Source organism: Lissotriton helveticus, chromosome 7 (assembly GCF_964261635.1).
Source record: "Lissotriton helveticus chromosome 7, aLisHel1.1, whole genome shotgun sequence".
In the NCBI taxonomy this organism is placed as follows: domain Eukaryota; kingdom Metazoa; phylum Chordata; class Amphibia; order Caudata; family Salamandridae; genus Lissotriton; species Lissotriton helveticus.
In genome coordinates this window covers 46,150,057-46,163,766 of record NC_136068.1, presented here as the reverse complement: position 1 = coordinate 46,163,766, position 13,710 = coordinate 46,150,057, and the positions used below count along the sequence as shown (strand labels likewise).

The following is a 13,710-nucleotide window of genomic DNA, read 5'->3' as shown; positions in this document are numbered from 1 at the left end:
GCAAAGGGAAAATCAGGCCTCCACCTGTGCATTGCACACAGCCTCTGCTCAATCACCTAGCATATTCTTCTGGCAGCAGAGGTAGTTTATTAGTTCATGAATGGTCACTCCTGCATTACCCTCATGACACCTTCTTTTTTTTTGTAGTGTTTGGTTTCTTGGTCCAGAACTATACGGAGATTATCTTGAGCGGGGGAGTTCCGTCCCTGGAGAACATGGTTCTCTCACTGGCTACCAGTGAAACCGAGGCAGCTGTAAAGGATGCTATGGAGCACTACAAGACCCAGATGCAGAAACTGGTGATATTCCCGGCAGAAACCCACCAGCTCTCTGATCTGCATGAGAAGTATGAGCAGGAAGCCCTCCAGATCTTTTCAAAACGCTCATTCAAAGACAAAGGTGGGCTGTATCAGAAGGATCTCAAGGTGATGTCTTCAAGCAAAACCTAAATTTACCCTTTAAGAGATGTGTTTGTTTCTCTCTGTAGTAATGGAGCTACACTTTTCAACCTGCCAAATACGCTGCAAGACTGTCCAGTTCACCAACAAATTAAATTTGAAAACTTGTATCAGAATCTTGAGGCTGCCTCATTCCAGAAGCCTTATGATACATATTTGGAACATTTGATATAACAAACATTCTGAACTCAATTCAATCGTATTGCCTTGTTTTGCCCTGGGGACCTCATCCCCCATGGCCACTCATTTGAACAAAGGGGAGGGGGCGCGCTTGGCCCACCTTCCGGGGCGGATTTTGGCCCTGGGGATCCCATACCCCAGGCCGAGGGCCTTTTACAGCGGAAGGTGGGAACACAGCCCCCTCACTCCCTGGGCTGAGTTTTGCCCCAGTGAACCCATCCCCTTTGGCCCCACACATTTTACTGGGGGGAGCACACGCTTCACCTCCCACGGCCTACTTTAGCTATGGGGACTGCATCCCCTGGGGCCTGGCTTTATTATTAGTGGGAGGGAAGCACGCAGGTTCCCTCCCCAGGCTGAAATTTTTATGGGGAATGTGTCCACCCCTCCCCGGGCAGATCTAGAAGTTTACTGATTTGGTAGTGTCAGAGGTGCTGTACTTATATCCAGTGGTGCCTTTGAAGTGGGGGAGACTTCAAAGAAATCTTTGAAGCGCACAGAATTTCTCCCTTACCGCCCTGGCTCCAGACTCACTAGAGGGGGGTAATCAGCCCTTGGTGTGGGAACAGGACACAGGCCTTTCAGGTGTGTCATCCCCTCTCTTCAATCCTGCTCAGAATGGCTCACCTGCATGGAGATGACATCTCGGGCACACCTACCCTTCCTTTGTGTGTGGCTGTCTAGAGAGAATGCAGGAAGCCAGCTGTCACCCACCCCTGATATGTATTTCAGAGGCAGGCAGAAGGCACTTAGGGGCATATTATCAACAAATAGCGATATTTATCGCTAAGTAGGGTTAGCGGCAAATTTTTTTATCGCCGCGCATCACGGGATTTTATCGCTGAGATAACGTGCTATTAGCAACGTTTATCTCAAATGCGATAAAATTCCCGTCGATAGCGGCAAAATCCGTGAATATCGCTGAGAATACTGCGATATTTATGCATTATCGCTAACAGGGTCTTAGCCATTATATCCACCTCCCATTGGATATAATGGCTAAGAACTGGTATGAACAAATAGCCAGACCGGTTTACTTTTTTAACATTTAATCACACCCAGCCCAACAGTTCTGGGTGGTCAACTATTTTATTTTAGTCTTTTTGTCTTTTTTTTATAGAAAAGCTTTTTCCATTTTATTTTTATAAGTCATCAAAAGAACAATTATCAAATAATAAAGAATACATTCTGAAAAAATGTGCAATATATAAAGTGTTCAATATGTACAAAATCAATACTGTGAATTTAAGAAACACAAAAACACATTAATACAATGCCTAAAAATATTTTTTTACTAGGCACCAGTCCTTCATATTCTATACAAGAAGACAGGCGAACACAGTTCGTAGGTACTGCCTGCCTGTCTTACTGAGCCAGAGACTAGATAAATGCTTCTGGGGTTGCACTCCTAGGGCTGGAAAATGTGGTACTATTTGATAGCCCTAGTTGCACCCTTCTTTCTTTTTCCCAGGCTCAGGGTCAACGCGTTTCGAACCACAGTGTAGTTATGGGTTCTCCTCAGGACACGGACTGGAGGAAGCCAATGCTGTATGTAGCACTCTAGACCACTTCAGTTGGGAACTTGCCTCGCAAGTACAGAATTTCTTAGACTTGGGCGGAGTGGCATGTAGAATGGAGAAGCGCCAGCCGTTCATCGGTCCGGAACTCTTTTGGACGCGTTTACGGTTCAATTCAATTTTAGCTCGTTCGTTCAGTGAACTGCTCCGCTTGTTCGCATACGGCGTCTGGTTCAAAAACGCCAGACGCCGTATGCGAACAAGCGGCGCAGTTCACTGGACGAACGAGGCATCATCTTAGACAGCCACTGACCATGAAATTACAAGTTAAGTTAACAGTCACCTCTTACTGCTTCCACAACCTTCGCATGCTCTGCAGAATCTTCAGATGAATCCCAACCAACACCAGAAAGACCGTCACTCAAGCCCTTGTCACAAGCCACCTCAACTATGGCAATGCCCTCTACACTGGTTTCTCCATCCAGCTCTAAGAAGACTCCAGACCATACAGAATGCTGCAGCCAAACTCATCCTTTACCTCCCCAAACAAACCTATATTGCCTCCTACCTGAGAAACCTCCACTGGCTCCCCATCCAGAAGAGATGCCGGTTCAAGATCCTCATGTACCATACAAAGCCCTCCACAAGCTAGGACCTGCCTACATCAACCATTGACTGAACTTCCAACAACCTGCGATGGTCATCTCCCGCCTGGATTATGGCAACGCCCTATATGCAGGTATACCTGCATATAGTCTCAGGCGGTTGCAGATGATTCAAAACCAGGCGGCTCGGTTGGTCTTTAACCTTCCCAAATCCTCACATGTCACTCCCCTCCTGAAAACCTTACATTGGCTTCCGGTCCGGGAACGTGTCCAATTCAAGCTTGCGACTATCACCTACCAGGCTCGACTGGGCACAGCCCCTGTCTTCATTTCCTCTGAGATTATCCCTTACTTTCCAGCCAGGGAGCTCCGATCCTCTTCTCAATTTTTGTTGATAGTCCCCCGGTTTCGCCGGAAAAAGTGGGGGGGTTCAAAATTTGCGACCCTTGCCCCAGCTCTCTGGAGTTCATTACCCTTAGAGCTCAGATCCCTAACTCCATATTCCCAGTTTCGAAAAAAACTTAAAACCTATTTTTTCAGCAAAATCTTTATTTAGTCCCCGGTCACCTGTCCTCCTCCCTTTGTCCCTTGTGGAGATCTGCCAGTTACAGCGCCATGAAACTGCTGGTGAAAGAGCGCTATATAAAAACTTTTAAACTCAAACTCAAACTCAACCTGCTAGACACCTACACTCCTCTTCACTCGCCCTCACACTCAACCCACACATCCCCTTGTTCTAAAGCGGTAGCTGCTCCTTCTCCTGCAGCCCTGTTATACTTGGCATCTGTTGGTGTGTTTCCCCTGAGTTTTTGCTTTCTGACCTCCCGGTTTTTACTCTGTGCTGGCTTAGTGTTTCTGCGCATTTTTCTCACTGCTAATCAGTGGTAACGTGCAAGTCCTCCTGTGGTAAAATGTGTTATGGATTGGTGTTTCCAGGGTTGGCCTATTTGATTTATGTGTCAGTCCCTAGTAAAGTGAACTAAGTGTGCCAGGGCCTGTAAATCAAATGCTGTTAGTGGGCTGCAGCACTGGATTGTCCCACCCATACAAACAGCCCATAAATGTAACTCTGGACTGCCATTGCAGAGCCTGTGTGCAGTCTGGAGCTGCCATTTTGACTTGGAAAGTGCACACACTTGCCAGTCCCTAAACCTTCCCCTTTCTGCATATTAGTCACCCCTAAGGTAGGGCCAAGGTACCCCTATGGGCAGGGTGCATTGTATGTAGGTAGGACATGCCCTGATGTGTGTGGCATGCCCTGATAGTGAAATACTGCCAATTTAGTTTTTCACTATGACAAGGGTAGCTGTTCCCCTAAGTCAGAATGGGGAGTTAGTTTATAACATCTTATAAACATAACTGACACCAGGAACAATAATTTTGGAAAATACATTTTAGTCTGCCTGAACATAACTGACCCCAGAAACAATAATTTTGGAAAATACATTTTAGTCTGCCTGAACTCAGAATCTAAAGATGCATCTTTTAGTAAAGGTGATTTTTACATTCTGTGTTTGAAAAAAAACACTTTTAGAAAGTAGGTATTTTCTTGCTCAGCCATCCGGCAGGCCTCTCCTGGGTTTGTGGATTGACTGTCTGGGTTTTGGGTGACAGGGGCTGGGGAGCAGGAGTGACTCTGGATAGTCTAGGTGGGTCAGGAAAGGGCTTAAGAGAGCTGAGCTGAATTCAGAGTAAGGGGAGAGATTTCCTTGCACCTGAATGGGCCTGCTCTGCCTCTGACAATGCCGTCTCTACCTCCTGACAGGAAGCCACACAAAGAGGGCAGAACTGGTTCTGGCTGGGCACAGACACTCTCTACCTGAGAGAACAAAGGACTTTCAGCTATAAAAAGTGGAGCCAAAACTCTGAACCTTAGACCTCTTTAGGACCAAGAAGAAGAGCTGGAGAAGCTGTGAGGAGGAAAGGCTGCTTTGCTGAGTGCTTTGCTTTGTTGGCCTGCAGTGGCTGCTTCTATCTTGGGCAGTAAAAGGACTGGACTGTACTTTCTGTAATCTATTTTTGTGAGTTTCTACGAGGGCTTGAGGTAGAGCTTGCCCCCTGTTTAAGAAGTCTCAGGCACAGCAAAGGCATAAAGTTCTCCTGCCCTCAGCACTGGGGACTGTGTTTTGTGCTGCAACAGAAGAAGAAGCAACCCAACGCCATCTACAATGCTGCTGCCAACTCCGTGTCCTGAATGCACCGCAGAGGGCACTGCCACAACGCCGCACCGTGACCCTGGTCTCACCGACGACGCCTTCAGATGCCACCACTGAGCCGCTGCTCGCACCGTGACCTGTGGGCACCGCACTCTGCATCGCCTCGCTTCACAACGCTGCCTAGGTATCCCTAACGACGCTGCTCCACCCTGAAATCGACGCAGATGCTTGCACCGTGGTTCGAGGGCACCGCTCGTAAAGTTACACGACACACTGCCCTCATTCCACACCACAGCCTTGGCCTACTGACGCCGGCGCCATCGACTCCAGTTCATTAGCCGACGACAGCGCTTCACCAATGACGACGCTGCTGCTTGCACCGTGACCTGCCAGCACCGTAATGTAAATGTACAGGAATTTATATAGCGCAAATCACCAAGCGGTTTCTAAGCGCTTGCTTAGGGAACCCGTCCTGGTATTCCCCTGTGAGATAACCCCATCAGGGTATCCGCAAGGTGAAAGCCAGGCATCCCGCCGCGAGGGGCCGTTGTGGAGATTAAGCAAGCCATTGCCCAGAGTTGCAGAGTGTGAACCCATGAGTCGAGTAGGCACCGGAGCGAGAATTGTCGAGTCCATGGACATTTTAGGACTCAAGACCCCGCCGGGAATTGAACCCTGGTCCCGGGCTGACCTCTGCTTCCAGGTCTGCCTCCTCTAACCAGTGAGCCACACTTCTCCACCGTGACGTGCACCGCATTCACTTTGCACCTTGACCTTGGTCTCACCGATGATGCTATCTGACGCCGCCACCAAGCCGCTGCTCGCACTGCAGCCTGAGAGCACCGCACACCGCACCGCTGCCCTTCGCACTGCAGCACCCGACACCAGCGCTCCTGACTTCAACCGCGAGGAGTTTGACCTGCAACGCGTTTGACTTCAAGATCCCGACGACTCCTGCACCGACCTCCCAAACCGATGCCTGCGGATGCTGTGCTTTCGGAAGCTCAACGAGAGGTCGCCAACGCCCTGCATCTCTAAAGGATGGGGCAGATTTATGTTGGGAATGCGCCACGTTTGCGTCACGCAACTGCGGCGTAAACGTGGCGCATCCCTATGACCTATTTACAACGTGACGCATCTAGGCAGATGCGTCACGTTGTAAAGCCCTGCGCCACCCATGGGCGTTCCGGCGCAGGGTGGGCGTTCCGGGGCAGGTGCGCCTCGCAAAAGTGGCTGAGTGAAATCTATAAGATTTCACTCAGTCACTTTCAGGCCAATGCTGCGTCAAAACCCTGCGCCTGCTTGAAGCAGGCGTAGGTCTTGACGCAGCATTGTAAAGATGGGGCACCCCCGAGCCTTGCTGGAGCTGCGTCGCGCTTGCGACGCAACTCCAGCAATGCGCCACCTTAACGGCACAGATGCGTCACGCATCTGTGCCGTTTTTGCCCCATGGTGCGCCGCATTGTAAATGCGGCGCACCATGGGTGGTGGAGCAGCGGCGCAAAATAACTGGCGCATCCCTGGGGATGCGCAAGTTATCATAAATCTGCCCCGTAGTGTTTTGCAGGTCTTCCCGACGAATCTCTGACAAAAGTTCGATTTCACTAAAATAGACCCACACAAATATCGTGTCTTAGATATAGATTACAATTACATCGACATCCTATACTTATTTATAATTTTACTAAAACATCGATCTCACTATATCGATATACAAAAATCTCGAGTAAACTAATTTCGATCACACTTATATCGAAATACAAAATATCGACAGTCATTAATATACATACCACAATACAATAACATCGATTACCAAAATATAGACATCAATAATATCGACATTACCTAAATATCGACTTTTCTAAATCATTCTTACAGTTTATAGAAACATTATACACATTAAATAAATTAACATTATACTATTAAATAACTATATATCTAAAAAAAAATATTATTAAATTACTAAATCTATGCTAACAATTAAATATTACATTTGGTATATATACACATATTTATTTTATATTATAAATGTTTTAAAGCTATACTATTTAATTATATTATATTTAAAATACTTACTAATACACAAACTCTCTAAACAAACATTTCGATTTCAGCAAATTAAACTATTAAAATTAAAAAAATTCAAACTAACCAATAGGAACTATTTTCTATGCTTCTAACCAATCACAAACTAACACTAATTAAACATACGCTATAAAAAGAGCTACAATTAAGACTCAAAAACCAGCAGAAATTATTCAGCTTCAAGGAGAAATGCACTTATTTCTACTACTCTAAATATTGTTCTCATACGAAAATACTACAAATCAACTAAAAGTAAGTAATGTTATGTTTCAGTATAAAATGTTACATTATTTGCAACCTGCCGTTCATTCTAAATATCTAAAACTGCTTTTCTATCTATCTCTACATATATCCTAAACAGATTCAAGGTTAACAAACAGGTGAACATTTTCAAGAAAAGTACAACAACAAATTTGAAAAGTAAGTTTATTAAATTACCTTTTTAAACACTAAATAAATGCCAAATCAATAATAAAAATGTTATAACTAACTCATAAATTCCTACCTAAATGTCTAATTTTTGTTTTTTATTAAACACAGTTTTCAAAGACTTACAATTTGAAATGCTTTTTTAAAAAAATGTTACTTCTATTATAAAAACTAAACAAAACATTCATCATACCATTACTTTTTTCCACAGATACCTTTACTAATTAAAGCTGCAACATAACAACAAACATCCTACCATCAATAACTAAAGATTAAAAATAGGTAAGCATCGAAAACATGCCCAAGTACTAATATTTGTATTTTAAACACTAACAATGTTAATATTTAACTGTTTGTATATTTAAAACCGGTTTTTCTTTAAATGATATATATATCTGAATAAATGTTGCAAACGTTTTCATAATAAAACATTGTACCTTAGCAAATGTGTAATAAAAATACACATATAAACATTCACTAAAATATGCTTCATTTTTTTTCAACAGACCACTACAATCTATTAAAGCATCAATCAACAAAAAGATCTCCTTTGAAAATATACTACTTTGGAATAGGTAATTACCCACAAATGTTACATACTTATTTTTTTCTCTTCTAATAAAATGACTATTTCTAATAATATTTAATACACCTTTTCTAGATTTAAGAAACCAACAATGACAGAAGATGCAAGATTTATCTCATCTCAGAAAGGGAAATATTTGTTATGCTATATGGGGTATACTTATACTCAGGAAAAACAAAAAGACCTTAAAGTTAACTGGAAATGTACTAAGTATTATTCCAACAAATGCTATGGTCGTGCAACAACCAGAGAAACAAGTGTGATTAATACTACTGAACATAACCATCCACCTAACATCTCTGAAATAGAGGTTAGATCTACTCTAGACAATATTAAGGAATTAAGCAAAACCTCTGACTTACCAACTAGTGTAATACTTAAGGAATTAATACCGAGAGTACCTAGAGAGGCAAGAGGTCAGTTACCAACTATAGCTGCTATAAAAAGAACTATTGCTAGAACCAAAAAATCTAGTAGACCATCAATAGCAACACCTAAAACTTTTGAAGAGGTCATAATTCCACCTGAGCTTACCATAACTCATAATGATGAACCTTTTATCTTCTACGACAACAACAACAAAGATAAAAGGATAATAATGTTTGCAACAAACACCAACCTAAAAAAATTAACCGATAGTCAAACGTGGATGATGGATGGCCCTTTTAGTATATGCCCTAAACCATTCTATCAATTATATACTATGCATGGCCAATTCCACAATGCCTGCATACCATTCATCTATTGTTTGTTACCAAACAAACAAACAAACTTCTACATACACTGAAATATTAAACAAAATCAAAGAAGAAACAAGAGACTTCTTTCCCCTAAAAATTATAATTGACTTTGAACAAGCAATGATAAATTCTATCCTTAAAATATATCACACACATCCATACAAGGATGTTACTTCCATTTTAACCATTGTATATGGAAAAATTTGCAAAAATTAACACTGATAGGTCGATTCCGATCCGGTAAAATGCGCTCCGAATCGTCGTACGGAGAGTTTTTTCCCCATACGAATCGTACCCGTAGACGTCCCGTACGTACGACGAAGTACGATCCGTACCAGGTGCCAAACTCCGTATGAGTCGTACAGGACTCCGTACGACTCAGATCTCCGTACGAGTTTCACTCGGAACCGGCTGTACGCGACATCACTACGGTTCGTGGCTGGTTTTTACGACCCAGCAAGTACGATCCGTGTCGGGTACGCGCCGTACGACCCTTTTCCTACGGGAGCCGAAAACAGTCGTAAACGCAGAGTTCGCGCCGAAACAGGTACGAAACGCCCCCCCGGGTACGGCACGTACCCCCCATGATCGCAGGGGTACGCGCCGTACCCCTGTGATCATGCGGGGACGTGCCGTACACCCAGCGTACATGGGGTACCCACTGTACCCCATGTACGGTGGGTGTACGGCATGTACCTCATGTACGCTGGGTGTACGGCACGTACCCCGCATGATCACAGGGGTACGGCGCGTACCCCTGCGATCATGGGGGTACGCGCCGTACGGTGTGTAGGTGATTGTGCGCTTTTCCGTACGAATCAACGTGTACCGTACGAATCGCGCCCGGGTCGGACGATCGGAATCGTCCAGTCGTACGGCGTCCGTACGAGTCGTACGGAAACGGCTCCGGATACGAATCGTACGGACGGGGATTTTACCGGATCGGAATCGACCCCTTAGTGTTGAATATGCAACCAATATTACATTTGCATACCAAATAAAACACCTCATTGCCCTAGCATACATGCCAATAACCGATGTGGCTGAACACTATAATCTTTTAATAGAAAGTCCTTTTCATACACAAAATGAACAAAAATTGTCTCCACTTTTGGATTATTTTGAGGATACCTGGGTGGGGAGACTACACCGGTCAGGCCACAGACGACAGCCTAAATTCCTATTTCCTTGATGGAATGTATATCTACCAACCCTAAATCAAGAGGCCAAAACAAACAACGCAGTGGAGGGTTGGCATAATGCCTTTCTATCTTCAACTGGCCGAACAATTCCTACACTACACAAACTACTAACAGCAATACAAAAAGAACAAAGTTTCCAAGAGTTAAGAATGGAGCAATCCGTTATACAATTAAAACCCAAACTATCAAGACAAACAGCCCAAATGTACCAATATTTACAACAACAAGTACAACTTTACCCCACAACAAGAGGACTAGAATACTTAAAAATGATAGCCAAAACACTAAACTGAAAATAATAACTCACTAAAATTCTGGACATTTTAAAAATGCCTTAAATGTAACGAAACCATCTTATTCACAAATTATAAGAATTTTTTTTTTCTAAAAATTATAAATATATAATAATTTTTAGACAAATAAAATATCTAACTCAACATTTTTTTTTTTTATTGAACATTTCCCAACACACAACATTTAATAACATAAATGCATTTACCTTTTCACAACAACGTAATTAGCAAATCCAATGGTCCATAACAATCCATGCTGTAATAAATCCACAGCATTTAAAAAAAAGTGGCCCAATTCAATGCGAAAATAGTACTGTTCGAAATACATCTGAAATCCCAATAATTCGATAACTCTGATTCCCGAAAAATGCTCTAGAATTTAAGAAACGCTCCAGAAACCCAAATAAATCAACGAAGTCTAAAACACATAGCAGTTACAACAACTGAAATGCACTTCTTTAAAAAAAAAAACGTAACAACTCGGAAACGGAAATGGCAGTTTCCAAAAACGTACAAGAGAAAAAAAATAATACCCACCTACATAAAACTTAGAATAATACATTATTAATAACTAGAACATACATATATGTAACCAAAAAATCATAAAAAGCCACAAACACAATAACTCCAAGTCCGTTACTGAGAATACGCTAAGAAAATGTAAAAACATTAATAACGAACTACATACGAAGTTAACCCTAACATAGTATTCCACAAACAACAAATAACAAAGTACTACCTTCAAAATTCCCTTAAATTAGTTTAAATATAACAAATAGCAATCTTACCTTCTCAGACGTGAAGTAGCTTCCAACCGCGAGCTTGAATCTTCCAAAATGACCCAAAAAGACTAAGAGTGGTTACAAAATAAAACTCCCAAATGATACTATTATCCAAATAACAGTTAAATAAATGTCAACGTAATATGTTTTAGTAATAGAAATGTGTTAAAACTGTATAATTATGTTTGCTGTATTTATCCCATGTATTATTAATTTTTCTACAAAAATATTAATTTGATAATATTTTTTTATTATTACATTAATTATTAATATATTTTATTTTTTAATGTTATAATAAAACAAACAATATTGTGTTTAAATAATTGAAAATAAAAAGTGTTATTTTTCATTACTTATATACAAATTGTGACTAATATATTTAATATATTAATATTATAAAATTCATATTAATAAATTAAAAATATATAACAGATATTATAATTTAACATGTTTGTAAAATATACATTGTATGATATGAACTATAAATATTATCTATGTTGTTAATTTCAAATATATCTACATATATAACATATATTGAAGTTCACATGTATATGTAACAAAAATATTACTATATCATTTATTAACAATTGTGATGTATTGTAATTTCTCTTAAAATGTATATACTCTATATAGTATAATGTTCAATGTTTTATTTTTTACTGTATAATTTACATATACCACAAATGTAATTTACTGCAAAGATATCGAAATTACAAAGAAATTGGTGCCAAATTGGATGTATTATTTTGTTTAAATTGTATAAAATAATTTTTTATACATGTATTATTTGCTTTAATTACTATATGAACAAATAAATAAAAAATGTGTTTAAAACTGTCATTTTTATCTACTACCCATTATTAAATAATTAATACCAATATATAAATTTTTTAAAATGTTTACAATATGTATTTATTTTTATTATTATTTTACATATATAATGAACTATTACTATCAATTTACTATTCACACATAAATATACAAATTATTTAATTCGATACAGGACACTTAACATTAAACATTTACTTATCCAAATCCAAAATAAAATATTTTTTTATTAATAATAAACACTTAAACTATTAAATTAACTCTTGTAACTCAAATATACATTTAATTAGGGTAGTTGCTGTACACTGAACCTATTTAATTTACTATTCCAACTCCAATCTACATTTAATTAGGATATATGCTGGACACTCAACCTATCTCTGAAACCTAAAAATACCCCTGTACCCCAAAACCCAAACCTAGCCCTGAAACCTAAAAATACCCCTCTACCCCAAACCCCAAACCTAGCCCTGAAACCTAAAAATACCCCTGTACCCCAAAACCCAAACCTAGCCCTGAAACCTAAAAATACCCCTCTACTCCAAAACCCAAACCTAGCCCTGAAACCAAAAAATACCCCTCTACCCCAAAACCCAAACCTAGCCCTGAAACCTAAAAATACCCCTCTACCCCAAAACCCAAACCTAGCCCTGAAACCTAAAAATACCCCTGTACCCCAAAATCCAAACCTAGCCCAAAAACCTAAAAATACCCCTCTACCCCAAAACCCAAACCTAGCCCTGAAACCAAAAAATACCCCTCTACCCTAAAACCCAAACCTAGCCCTGAAACCTAAAAATACCCCTCTACCCCAAAACCCAAACCTAGCTCTGAAACCTAAAAATACCCCTCTACCCCAAAACCCAAACCTAGCCCTGAAACCTAAAAATACCCCTGTACCCCAAAACCCAAACCTAGCCCTGAAACCTAAAGATACCCCTCTACCCCAAAACCCAAACCTAGCCCTGAAACCTAAAAATACCCCTCTACCCCAAAACCCAAACTTAGCCCTGAAACCTAAAAATACCCCTCTACCCCAAAACACAAACCTAGCCCTGAAACCTAAAAATACCTCTCTACCCCAAAACCCAAACCTAGCCCTGAAACCTAAAGATACCCCTCTACCCCAAAACCCAAACCTAGCCCTGAAACCTAAAAATACCCCTGTACCCCAAAACTCAAACCTAGCCCTGAAACCTAAAAATACCCCTCTACCCCAAAACCCAAACCTAGCCCTGAAACCTAAAGATACCCCTCTACCCCAAAACCCAAACCTAGCCCTGAAACCTAAAAATACCCCTGTACCCCAAAACCCAAACCTAGCCCTGAAACCTAAAAATACCCCTGTACCCCAAAACCCAAACCTAGCCCTGAAACCTAAAAATACCCCTGTACCCCAAAACCCAAACCTAGCCCTGAAACCTAAAGATACCCCTCTACCCCAAAACCCAAACCTAGCCCTGAAACCTAAAAATACCCCTGTACCCCAAAATCCAAACCTAGCCCAGAAACCTAAAAATACCCCTCTACCCAAAAACCCAAACCTAGCCCTGAAACCTAAAAATACCCCTCTACCCCAAAATCCAAACCTAGCTCTGAAACCTAAAAATACCCCTCTACCCCAAAACCCAAACCTAGCCCTGAAACCTAAAAATACCCCTGTACCCCAAAACCCAAACCTAGCCCTGAAACCTAAAGATACCCCTCTACCCCAAAACCCAAACCTAGCCCTGGAACCTAAAAATACCCCTCTACCCCAAAACCCAAACTTAGCCCTGAAACCTAAAAATACCCCTCTACCTCAAAACACAAACCTAGCCCTGAAACCTAAAAATACCTCTCTACCCCA

The 13,710-nt window shown here is 41.2% G+C and overlaps 1 protein-coding gene across 8 annotated transcripts in view; it reads left to right on the top strand.

The window, feature by feature from the left end:
* The window catches only part of LOC144767990 (guanylate-binding protein 1-like), a 333,964-nt gene that overhangs the window by 198,192 nt on the left and 122,062 nt on the right, over positions 1-13,710 (top strand). For all 8 annotated transcript variants that reach the window (XM_078651373.1, XM_078651372.1, XM_078651374.1 and 5 more), the window contains one exon: positions 148-425. In XM_078651373.1, the coding sequence (XP_078507499.1) occupies positions 148-425 (278 nt within the window). The remainder of the gene's footprint in view (positions 1-147; positions 426-13,710) is intronic.